General features: G+C 41.5%; 1 protein-coding gene across 7 annotated transcripts in view; it reads left to right on the top strand.

The window, feature by feature from the left end:
• The window catches only part of CACNB2 (calcium voltage-gated channel auxiliary subunit beta 2), a 391,501-nt gene that overhangs the window by 150,974 nt on the left and 228,606 nt on the right, over positions 1-11,921 (top strand). The window contains exon 1 of one of the 7 annotated variants that reach the window (XM_017529754.2): positions 3,008-3,887. The exons of the other annotated variants lie outside the window; for them this stretch is intronic. Coding sequence (XP_017385243.1) covers positions 3,807-3,887 — 81 coding nt within the window. The 5' untranslated portion in view covers positions 3,008-3,806. Of the gene's footprint in view, positions 1-3,007; positions 3,888-11,921 lie in introns of those variants that run through there. 7 annotated transcript variants of the gene reach the window in all.

The raw sequence follows: 11,921 nt of genomic DNA, 5'->3' as shown, positions 1-11,921 counted from the left end.
AGCTGAGATCGCGCCATTGCACTCCAGCCTGGGTAACAAGAGTGAAACTCCGTCTCAAAAAAAAAAAAAAAGAAAGAAAGAAAACCCAGAGGTGTCGTTAGGGCCATCCTGTTGCTGACAGTTGTCGGGGAGGATTCTTCCTTGCTTGTTCCAGCTTCTGGTGTTTGCTGACAATCCTGGCAATCCTCAGCTCCTGCATGCATCCCTCTGATCACGTGCTGTCTTCTCTCTGTATCTTTACATCATCCTCCCTCTGAACAGGTCTATCTCTGTGTCCAAGTTTCCTCTCTTATAAGGACACCAGTCGCATTGGATTAAGGCCCACCCTAGTGACCTCATTTGAACCTGATTATCTCTGTAAAGACCTTAATTTCTAAATCAGGCCACATTCTGAGGTCTTAAGGCCTAGAATTTCAACACAGCTTTGTGTGGGGTTGACATCAGAACATCATGATTCATTGGAATACAAATTCAGGTGTACTTTGAAACTAAATATTTCTAGAATTAAATTTGTCCAGAGTTACCTGGTCTGGTCTTACATTCACACAACTCTCTTGTAACACTGCGTTTGTGCAGGATATCCCTTTATGATGTTTAAGAACTCTGAAATGTCAAAAGTACAAATAAGTCATCTTTTGCATTCATTAGTCAAAACAAATTGCTTAATTCATTTTTAGCAGTATTATATTGCCGAAAATTTTAACTGAAAATTATATTCAAAATACTGTTTTAAATTTCATAATGGAACTGTAGCCAATTAGTCAACAATAGTTATTGAACAACCATGAGTACTGTATTCCCTGAGAAGAAAAAAACGTCATCTTTAGGCACCTATAGCAAAATGAGGCAAATCAGATTGACATGCACACACACGGATACCCAGTAGACTCAGAATCAAGGCACTCTTTTATTTAAAAACTCCTTTTCTCAGGCAGGTGTGGTGCCTTGCACTTGTAATCCCAGCATTTTGGGAGGCCGAGGTGGACAGATCACTTGAGGTTAGGAGTTTGAGACCAGCCTGGTCAACACGGTGAAACCCTGTCTCTGCTAAAAGTACAAAAATTAGCCAGTCGTGGCAGCGCACATCTGTAGCCCCAGCTACTCAGGAAGTTCAGGTGGGAGAATTGCTTGAACCCAGAAGGCAGAGGTTGCAGTGAGCTAAGATCATACCACCGCACTCCAGCCTGGGCAACAGAGCAAGACTCCGTTTCAAAATGAATAGGTAAATAAGAGTAAGATACAAAATTTTGTCTCCACTTTTATGTCTATTTTAATTTTTTCTTCTGATTTTGAACTGATTAAAGATTTCATTAATATCTGCAACTTTAGTTGTAATACCAGGTTTTACTCTTTTGAGACAGAGTCTTGCTCTGTTGCCCAGGCTGGAGTGCAGTGGCGCAATCTTGGCTCACTGCAACTTCCACCTCCCGGGTTCAAGTGATTCTCCTGCCTCAGCCTCCTGAGTAGGTGGGATTACAGGCATGCACACCACACCCAGCTGATTTTTGTGTCTTTAGCAGACATGGGGGTTTCACTATGTTGGTGAGGCAGGTCTCGAGCTCCTGACCTTGTGATCCACCCACCTCGGCCTCAGAGAGTGCTGGGATTACAGGAGCAAGCCACCACGCCCGGCCCAAGTTTTATGCTGGTTAATACTGCCTCTACCCAAAAAAAAAAAAAAAAAGGAAATTAAAAATCATTCAAAATTAGTCTCATGAAGTTGTCTTCCTTTTGAGTAAGATTTTTTGAAACTGTAAAATACCTCAAAGAACATTTTCAGCAAATGGTAGCTATTATAATTGACTGTACATACTGCGTGGATAGCACAGAGTCATCAGTGGCTTAAGCCTATGCTGACAGCACTGAGACTCGTGTGGTTAGCTGTGTGACCCCTTTAGTTGTTTTATCCTTTATAAAATTTTACTCCAAAATACATTTTCTGAGGAGTCCTGAAACCTTATTATTTTTAAAATAAGTAGGAACCATAATTCCAAAGAATTCTTAGACACATAAGGGCAACATATGGTCCTTTAAAAATATATAGATGAGCAATTCTTTTAGAGTAGGTTGCAAGAGACTGAAAGAAAAAAATCCAGATGCCATTTGATTTCAGTGAGAGAGGAGTCTAAAAAGCATTGCCTTGACTTAATAGATCTTTTCTGAGAGGTATATGACATCTCTATGTCTTTGTTTCCTTCTCTATAAAGTTTTGTGGGTGTTTTGTTTTAGCTTTGGTCGTTGTTGTTTGTTTGTTTGTTTTTGCCTCAGACTCCCGAGTAGCTGAGACTATAAGTGCACGCCACCATGCCTGGCTAATTTTTGTATTTTTAGTAGAGATGGGATTTCACTGTGTTGGCCAGGCTGGTCTCGAACTCTTAACCTCAGGTAATCCACCTGCCTTGGCCTCCCAAAATGCTGGGATTACAGGCATGAGCCGGTGAGCCTGGTCTTCCTTCCTTTCTTTAAAATGTTAATGTTAATACCTATTTCTGTGATTGCTTGAGACTAGGCATATGTTAATTTCTTTGTGCGTATAATAGAAACTCAAGAAAAATGACACCCCATTTCCTCCCCACTCTGTCACCTTCCATCATCTCAACCTCTTGGTCAAAGTGACCATCCTGCTAGGAAATAAAACTCTCAATGAAATAAAATAATAACATGTATTTCTTCTGTAGTAATTGACCTTTCAATCTAAAAGAACATAAGAATTTGGAAGAAAAAGTAAAAACTGAAATAGATGGTTCCTTCCACTTCTATTTGTTTCTGAGCAGCTTCTAGTGGCCAAATGTTTTCTTGGTAGCATATTCCCTCCAGCAGAACCTTCCAGAATGCTTCAGTCCAGTGAAGAGAAGGGCAGCGGGCTTTCTAATCACACGGTGTTGCTTGCTGAGGGGGAAGGCAGACGTCCGCATGTATAATCCGATTTCATCAACTCACACTAATCACTACTGATAGTAGCAAAATTTAGCCTGGATCTGCGCCATTAATCTAGATTGACAGGAGGTAAAAGGAGAGGAACGCAAGGGCACAGGAACAAAGGGCGGAGCACCAGCACTGATTTCTAGCCTTGCTCTTCCATCTGGGGCTTCTAATTTGCTCCCCTTTGGGTCTTCTGTTTTTCTTACCTTATACACAAATGTCCCCGGTTGTTAGGATACCAGCCTTTCACAGAGCGGTTTCATCAACAACAGGTGCACAGTGAGCTTCTGGGACTGCAGGGAGAGCGATAACCTACGTGCTGAGGCTGCGCAGAAGGTACTTACAGGTACTCATTGTACCTGAGACTATGTATTATTTATTGAAACTGAGCCCTGAATTATCTTTATCCTCTGAGCGGCACTAGTGCCTCCTAAAATGGATGCCAACAGCAGCTAATCTACAAGGGCTCCTACCTGCTCCTTGCTCTCATTATTTTTCTTAAGAGTAATTGTAAGTGGTAGCTACCGAGCTTCTGATGAAAGCTTGGAGTGTCATTGGGAATTGCAATTGAACAACTGGGAGAGGAACACCTCTGTGACTTTGTACGTTTCCACGTGGACTCAAGTTTTAATTTTTTTAAGGGACTGCTCCACTTTGGATGTTGTGGCTCTACAAAAGATAGCATGTTGTAGGTTCTGCCTCCATAGACTGTGATTACAGTGGGAGTCTGTGATGTGCGTGTTTACATGTTTCATGAGCAAAAGGAAGATGGGCTACGGGAAGGTTACTTTTGCTGTTACTTATGATACCTTTGTCTGGCAAACCAGAGAACTTTTTGCATTTGGGTAACAAAGACATTTGGAATATACTCCATTGGATTTTCTATGCTGGTGAAGCTATTGTGGACTGCTTCATTACTGTATGCTGCCATGCCAAAATCACCTAAGGGCAAAAATGTCTCCTGGGTAAGTAGATGATGATTTGATATCTCTTAAAAATTATATTTTAAGCTGAAACACATGCTTTAAGAACATCTAGTTGTTTCATGTTGTAAGAGTATCTGGAAAACCTTCAGAAAGCACTTGTCTTAGAAAAGCATATAAATATCCTTGTAAGTGTTAGAAATCCTTTGGCAAAGTCATGGTGGCGTGCTTGCTAAAATATGAACTATAAGACATGTAAACACTCAAGTTTATTTTGCCATTTTCAGGCTTCTGGGTTTGCTTCACCTTTGCACACACATACAGAGTTCAAAATGCATTCATACAAGGTCAAGGTTATGATTTTATATGTTTTCAACTGCAAAACTTTTGGGTTCAATAAAGATAGTCTAGATTTCTTTTGAGGGGTAAGTCAAATGTTAAGGGTGGAATATACAGTTTTCATTATTCAATGATATTGTTGGGATGTTCCTTTTGATTTTCTTGGAAACAAGATAGCATAGCTATTTCTCAATTTTACATATCTGAGTAATTTCCCTCAATCAATGATAGACATGTATAGTTAAAGTTTAACATTTCAGTAATAACAATAGCATGTTAATCCTTATCAAATGACTCCTCAATATTGTTTCAAGGTGGCCGGGCGTGGTGGCTCATGCCTGTAATCCCAGCACTTTGGGAGGCCAGGGTAGGCGGATCACGAGGTCAGGTGTTCAAGACCAGCCTGGCAAATATGGTGAAACTCCATTTCTACTAAAAATACAAAAATTAGCCAGGTTTGGTCGCAGGCACCTGTAGTCCCAGCTACTCAGGAGGCTGAGGCAGAAGAATCGCTTGAACCCAGAAGGTGGAGGTTGCAGTGAGCCAAGATCATGCTGCTGTACTCCAGCCTGGGTGACAGAGAGAGACTACGTCTCAAAAAAAAAAAAAAAATACATACATATATATATATATATATATATATATATATATATATATATATAGTTTCAGTGTAGTTTCCTACCAAAAACACAAAACATACCAGATTGAGTTCAGAATAATGAGAATAATCTGTAAACTCTTAAGAAATAGGGCTTTAGTTTCCGGCTATCGTGTTAAGTGAGCTTGATACATTAAACTTAATAGGCAAATGGATTCCTTTCTATTCTCTACACAAAGTTGTGTGTCTAAACACCAAAGTTTTGGCCATCACCAGCCCATGCAACCTTAACCATACACATAATAGAATTTATTATTAGATTATGATTGTCTTCCTTAAAATATTATAGGAAAAATAAATAATTCAATCTTTTGGGTCAAGAAATAATTTTACTACTTTAATTTGAAATCCATCAATTAGGTAATTCTTACATTATATGAAATAGCACAGTATTTGTCTAAACATGTTTGTTGGGTTTTTTTTCCGTTATAGACAGTTATTCTTTAACAGTACTTAATTAAAAGAGGTTTACCTTTTTTGAAATACAACTCTCAAAATTATTTCAGAAAAATTGACAAACTTTTTGAAGTTAATTCATTTTTAAAAATGAATACATTCTGTCTTGATATTATTGTTACTGTCGATTCTTCACTTCCGCTCAGTAAAACCAAGAGATGTGATTCAGGGACGTTTGGCCTAACTGGTGAGTTTCTTTCCCTCCTTATACGGATGGGTCCAAGGACGACTTCTGATGCCCAGATGGGAGTTTGCGACTTTCTGCTAGCACTCAAATATTAAAGGAGTAGTTTCAGAAGTACATCCCTCCTTCATCTGATTAATCCTCCTAAAAGATTAGTTCTCTCAAAGTAGTTCTTGCCTAATGGCGTGTTTCTACCATGAAAGCAAAACTTGAAACATTAAGCGCATACCTGCCCTTGGGTTAGGTTTATTTCATACTCAATTATGCTAATATTTTTTGAAAAGTTCAAGTTGTTGGCTAAAAATTTAGAAGCACTTATTTCAAGAGAGTCAGAATAGTCTCGTTTCCTCAGGTTAAAAATTTCACCGTGTGTCCCACACTATTAGAAAATGCCCCTGTACCAGGGTTTGTTGAAAGTCAAGTTACGAGTTTAATAACTGCTGCATGACAGGGAGTACAGCCCTTTGGTTGGTGTGTGCTGGTTATGCAGGGATCCAATCATTCATGTTAATGACTACGATAAAATTCCTTATTTTGACTTTAAGGCACGGAGAGAGACTTCGAAATGTTGATCATTGCTTCAATTTTCATCAGTCGTGGTCATTTTAGGCATTGAATGACATTTCTCTACATTTTTTGGCTATGGGAAGTGACATGTATCTGGTCTTCCTGCTTTTGCAATCATTGGTCAGTTTCCATTTGGACATTTACTTAGACTTGAGGTCAGGAGGGAATAAAGTGATTCCTCTTGTCTCTTTCACCACATAGTAAACTTCCCCATGATGAGAGAAGGTCATGTCACTCTTCCTCCCTGACTCCTCCAGCATGTTTCCAAGGCCTGCTTCCCTCCATGCCATACACATAACACATCTTGCGGAACACCAGAAGCCCCAGAGTGGACCACCACCTTCTTTCTCCTGTTCACACCTGGTCAGCATGATATCTGGGCAATGGGTTAAACTGTGCTTGACAGTGTCCCTGTCTGTGCAGTGGAAAAGATGATAGTAACCACCATTTTCTCTGAGATGTGCTGAGGATGATCAGATCAGCCTGGTACCAGGGATGGACAGTCATTCAACAAATATTCATGGAGTGCCCCTTCTGTGATACTCTAGGGACCGAGAACACAGCAGTGGAAATGATCCTTGAAAATCCCCAGTGTCACAGAGCTTCCCTTCTAGGGAAGGGAGAAGGACAAAAAGGAAATACATAAGTAGTGCATCAGATGGTGAGTAAAATGGAACAGGGAAGGGTTAGGAAGTGCCAGGAGTTGAGAGGCGGTATTGCCAATTGGTCTGTCAAACCTGTTTGAGCAGAGACTGGAAGAAGGTAAAGAATTAGCCCTGGGGAAATGTGGGACTCAAGCATTCCCCGCAAAGGAAAAATGCTCAGATGCAAAGGCAGGAGCCTGCCCGTAATATGAGGAATGGCAGGAAGGCTAATATGGCCAAAGCGTCAGTTTCCTATGTCTCTTGTATGTATTCGCATACCTTGAGTAGTTCTTTCATGGGGGATTTCAAGACAGGCCTCAGTCTTGCTGTTCAAATCTCCAGGGAATTGTGACATGTGAGAACTTCATACGAAGGTGCACACCGGCACCTGCCAATGAAGGTGACAGGTGACAGAAGGAGGGGGCAGAGCACAGCAGGAGCCCATCTGATCACCCCGACACATTCAAGCTTCATCACTAGCCCTCAAGAGTTGAGAATTTTGTTATTTTTATTTTTTACTGATATTGCGGCAGTTTTACAAATGAGCATTATGGTGTTTTTATCATAAGAGAAGTTAAAAGAAATTTAATATTAAAGATAGTTTTTAAAGGGGGGATTTAAGGATGCAGATGAATGGGACACAGCACTTCCGATAATACTGCATGCTTTTTGTTAGAAAATAGTACACGATTCCGAACTTTATTGTGGAATCTCCATATATTATTTAACTATAAAAACCCTTCCTGGCTGGGCACGGTGGCTTACACCTGTAATCCCAGCACTTTGAGAGGTCGAGGCAGGCAGATCACGAGGTGAGGAGTTCGAGATCAGTCTGGCTAACATAGTGAAACCCCGTCTCTACTGAAAATACAAAAAAATTAGCCAGGTGTGGTAGTGTGTGCCTGTAATCCGAGCTCCTCCGGAGGCTGAGGCAGGAGAATCGCGTGAACCCAGGAGGCAGAGGTTGCAGTGAGCCGAGATCACACCATTGTGCTCCAGCCCAGGCAACAGTAGGAGACTGTCTCAAAAAATTTTAAAAAATCATTCCTGAAATCTGTTTTTTGAGACATGATCCTGCTGCCACTTGTTCATGACAACTGTGTGGACCCCTTGTGGCTGTAGCCCTGAGTTTATACCACACTAACCGGTTGTGTTGAAAAGTCACTTTGCCTTGGCAATACAAAAATGATGGACTCCACTTAGGATCCTGATGCTGGGCAAACTCCCTTGCTGTTCTTTTAGTTGTCAAGGGCTGAAATCAATCACACTGAACCTCCGGCATTCCAAATCCACGGTCTTACATATCGTGATGATTACTTGTGTATGGTACTTTTCATTGGTTGTTCTTCACTTTTTTATTGTGTACCATGAGACATTAATACCATTTATTTATTAATATTTATTTATTTATTTTTAGATGGAGTCTCACTCTGTCTCCCAGGCTGGAGTGCAGTGGCGTGATCTCGGCTCACTGCAACCTCTGTCTCCCAGATTCAAGCGATTCGCCTGCCTCAGCCTCCTGAGTAGCTGGGATTACAGGTGCCTGCCACTACGCACAGCTAATTTTTTGTATTTTTAGTAGAGATGGGGTTTCACCATGTCGGCCAGGCTGGTCTCAAACTCCTGACCTTGTGATTTGCCTGCATCGGCCTCCCAAAGTGCTGGGTTTACAAGTGTGAGCCACCACACCTGGTCTCTAATACCATTTATTTAAGAAAATGAAGGGGAACTGGAAAGACCATAAATGAGTGACTTACGTTCACACAGCAAAGTGTGCTAGAGATTAAATAGGAACTCAGAACTTTGGGGTTGGCTTTCTGTTTCTTGATTGAGATACTCCTAGCAAATACGTTAAATGTGTGCATGTTATTACAAAATTAGATGTTACTAGAAATTGGCTAAAAGAGTAATGTGGCAATTAAACGTACTGCGTAGATGAGACATTGACTCATTTTTGAAGTGGAAAAGGAAAGGGGTCTTCCAGGGACAGGAGCCCATCACCTCTCCTTGGTCACTGAAAATTATTTTCATGTAGAAGTCTCTCTCAAGTTGTCAGAAATCACGGTTCTGTGTGTGTGTGTGTGTGTGTGTGTGTGTGATCACTACATCTGTCTTGATGAATTTTTTCCAAACTGAATGGCTTTAAGTTATGACTTTGTCAGAGCTCTATTCTTGTGGCTTTTGCCTCATTTGATACGCAAGTTTCACTGCAATGTCTAGATTACTGGTCTTTCTGACAGTAACAGTTTCTAAAAATACCCAATTTTATGTTTTTTTTTTTTTTTTTATTCTCTGAATGTTTGCTACTGACATCAGAAATAGCTCGCTGTTGTTACTGTCCTCTCTTCCCAGTAAAAAGGTTTACTGAACTTTTTCAAACATCTCTGAAGATTGTAATTGTTTAAACTTTACTCACAATTGACAGGAAACGGTAGTGTCTGTTGATACAGATATGTTATTTACTTATGCTCACAGCCATGAAGATTTTTCCAGACACTCATACTTTGAGAAAGTATTTTCTTCTCCAATAAATAAATAAGTATATATATATATATACATATTTTTAACAGATGATTAACTCTATGTCTAGGAAAACCTGAGAGATTGCGCCAGGTGGCTTCAATGAAAATGAATAGTCACTAGCCAGCCATAAAGCGTTAAGAAGTGTGTGCTTGTATTCAGCCTGCCACTATCGATTATATTTAATATTCAGATATGTAACTTTTAAAAATCACAGTTCAAACTTAAAGGGTACTTAGAGATTTAAAAGGAAGCAGGTCATCAGTTCCTATGTCAATACTGGCCCGTTTCTGCGTATTTCCTCTTTCTCATTTCTGATCCTGGAGACGAAATTATTCTCATACCGCAACATTCAGAGCATTGCAGTGGGAAAGTATGTGCGGTGCACACAGATTCTGAGTTTAAATCCTGATTTTGTCAGGAGTTGTTGACTTTGGACAGATTATTAACCACTAAGGTTTATGTCATTCATTTGTAAAATGAGGATAATACAGCTTTTCCCATAGGAGTATTTTTAAAACAACACGTAGAAAGTGCATATTGTAGTGCTACAACATACGGATAATTTGTTAAAATCATTTGCTCCTTTTGACCAGGCACGGTGGCTCATGCCTGTAATCCCAGCACTTTGGGAGGCCGAGGTGGGTGGATCACCTGAGGTCAGGAGTTTGACACCAGTCTGACCAACATGGTGAAACCCTGTATCTACTAAAAATACAAAAATTAGCTGGGCGTGGTGGCAGGTGGTGCCTGTAATCCCAGCTACTGGAGAGGCTGAGGCAGGAGAATCACCTGAACCCCGGAGGTGGAGGTTGCAGTGAGCTGAGATTGTGCCACTGCACTCCAGCCTGGGCAACAGGAGTGAAACTCCATCTCAAAAAAAATAATAATAATAATCGTTTGCTCCTTTTGTCTGCCCTTTCTTTTCCAATCTTGCTATAACGTGAAATCAGGGATTTATCGTCTTGTATCTAGTAGACATTAGACCAGCCTCCATACCAATCACCAACTTCCCTTTTCCAGTCCATTCCAAGCACTTCTATTCAGTATGTTTCCTTTAACCCAGATTTTTGTCAGTTTTCAAGTACATCAAAATCCTTAAAAAATTCCTCAGGACAGGCTCAGTGGCTCATTTCTGTAATCCCAGCACTTTGGGAGGCCAAGGTAGGGGGATCACTTGAGCCCAGGAGTTTAAGACCAGTCTTGGTAACATAGCAAGACCCTACCTCTACAAAAAAAAAATATTTTAATAGCCGGCTACATGCAGTGGGTGCATGTTTGTAGTTTCAGCTACTCAGGAGGCTGAGGCAGAAGGATCGCTTGAGTCCAGAAGTTGGAGGCTGTAGTGAGTGATGATCATGACACTGCATTCCGGCCCGGACGACAGAGCGAGACTGTGTCTTTTAAAAAGGAGAAGTTTCTCACCATCTATAGATAATTAAATATTCTCAGACCGACTGAATTCCTCCACAGAGAAGACAGAAGAGGGATTCAGAACCATCCTCAGTCCAGGGCTGCCCCACTGCCTGCTCTCTCCCTCTTTCCCTTGGATTTGAGTCCAGGTCTTAGGTGAGATGAGCTTCCAATGGGCAGAACATTTCTCTTCCATTTTGCTGTGAGGACAACTCTAGTTCTTATGTCGAGGAAGAGAATAAAGTGCATTGCGGCGCACGGTCCTTCCACAAAAGTGTTTCACCCTGCAGCGCAAACGCGCTTCCTCTCTGGACGAGCATCTAGCCTGAGTATTTCTGAGTCTGCAGATCATGTAGTATAATCCGTGCTGAACAGAGACTGCTTCTCTCTTCAGAAAGCTCTTTTATACTTTCACACCTGTAAGCAGGTGTCCTTTAAACTCTGAAGCTTCACAGGGGTCTCCTTAGACTCATTGGTCTCATGGTGGCACTCACAGTGGAGGATGTCCTTTTTGGCTACTGGTATCACCTTTGGAAATGAAGGAATAGAGAGTTTATTCTTGTTTTTGCTTTTTTCTTATGATTTTGCGAGAGGGCTGGAAAAAGATAAGGATGTGAGAAAGTTTAAGAAAGGGAGAAGGTGGGGCATGGTGGCTCCTCCCTGTCATCCCAGCATTTTGGGAGGCCAAGGTGGAGGATTACGTGAGCTCAGGAGTTCAAAACCAGCCTGGCCACCAGAGTAAGACCTCGTCTTTGCAAATAATAAAATAAGATTAGCCAGGTATGGTGACACACACCTGTGTTCCCAGCTGCTTGGGAGTGTGAGATAGAAGGATTGCTTGAGCCCAGGTGGTGACGGCTGCAGTGAGTCATGATCACAGCACTGCACTCCAGCCGGGGTGACAGAGCAAGACCCCATTTCAAGCCAAAAGAAAATAAAAAGAGGGGCCAGATCACCCCTGTAATCCCGGCACTTTGGGAGGCCACAGCAGATGGATCACGAGGTCAGGAGATCGAGACCATCCTGGCCAACATGGTGAAGCCTGTCTCTACTAAAAATATAAAAATTAGCTGGGTTCAGTGGTGTATGCCTGTAGTTCCAGCCATTTGGGAGGCTGAGAGAGGAGAATCACTTGAACCCGGGAGGAGGAGGTTGCAGTAAGCCTGCGCTGTGGAGATCGAGCCACTGTACAACAGCTTGGCAATGGAGTGAGACTCCATCGAAAGAGAAAGAGAGAGAGAGAGGGAGGGAGGGAGGGAAGGAGGGAGGGGAGAAGAAGGAAGGAAGGGAGGAAG

Source organism: Cebus imitator, unplaced genomic scaffold, assembly GCF_001604975.1.
Source record: "Cebus imitator isolate Cc_AM_T3 unplaced genomic scaffold, Cebus_imitator-1.0 Scaffold61, whole genome shotgun sequence".
NCBI lineage: Eukaryota > Metazoa > Chordata > Mammalia > Primates > Cebidae > Cebus > Cebus imitator.
Note: the sequence above shows the minus strand (reverse complement) of the source record. Positions and strands in the feature narration are given on the sequence as shown.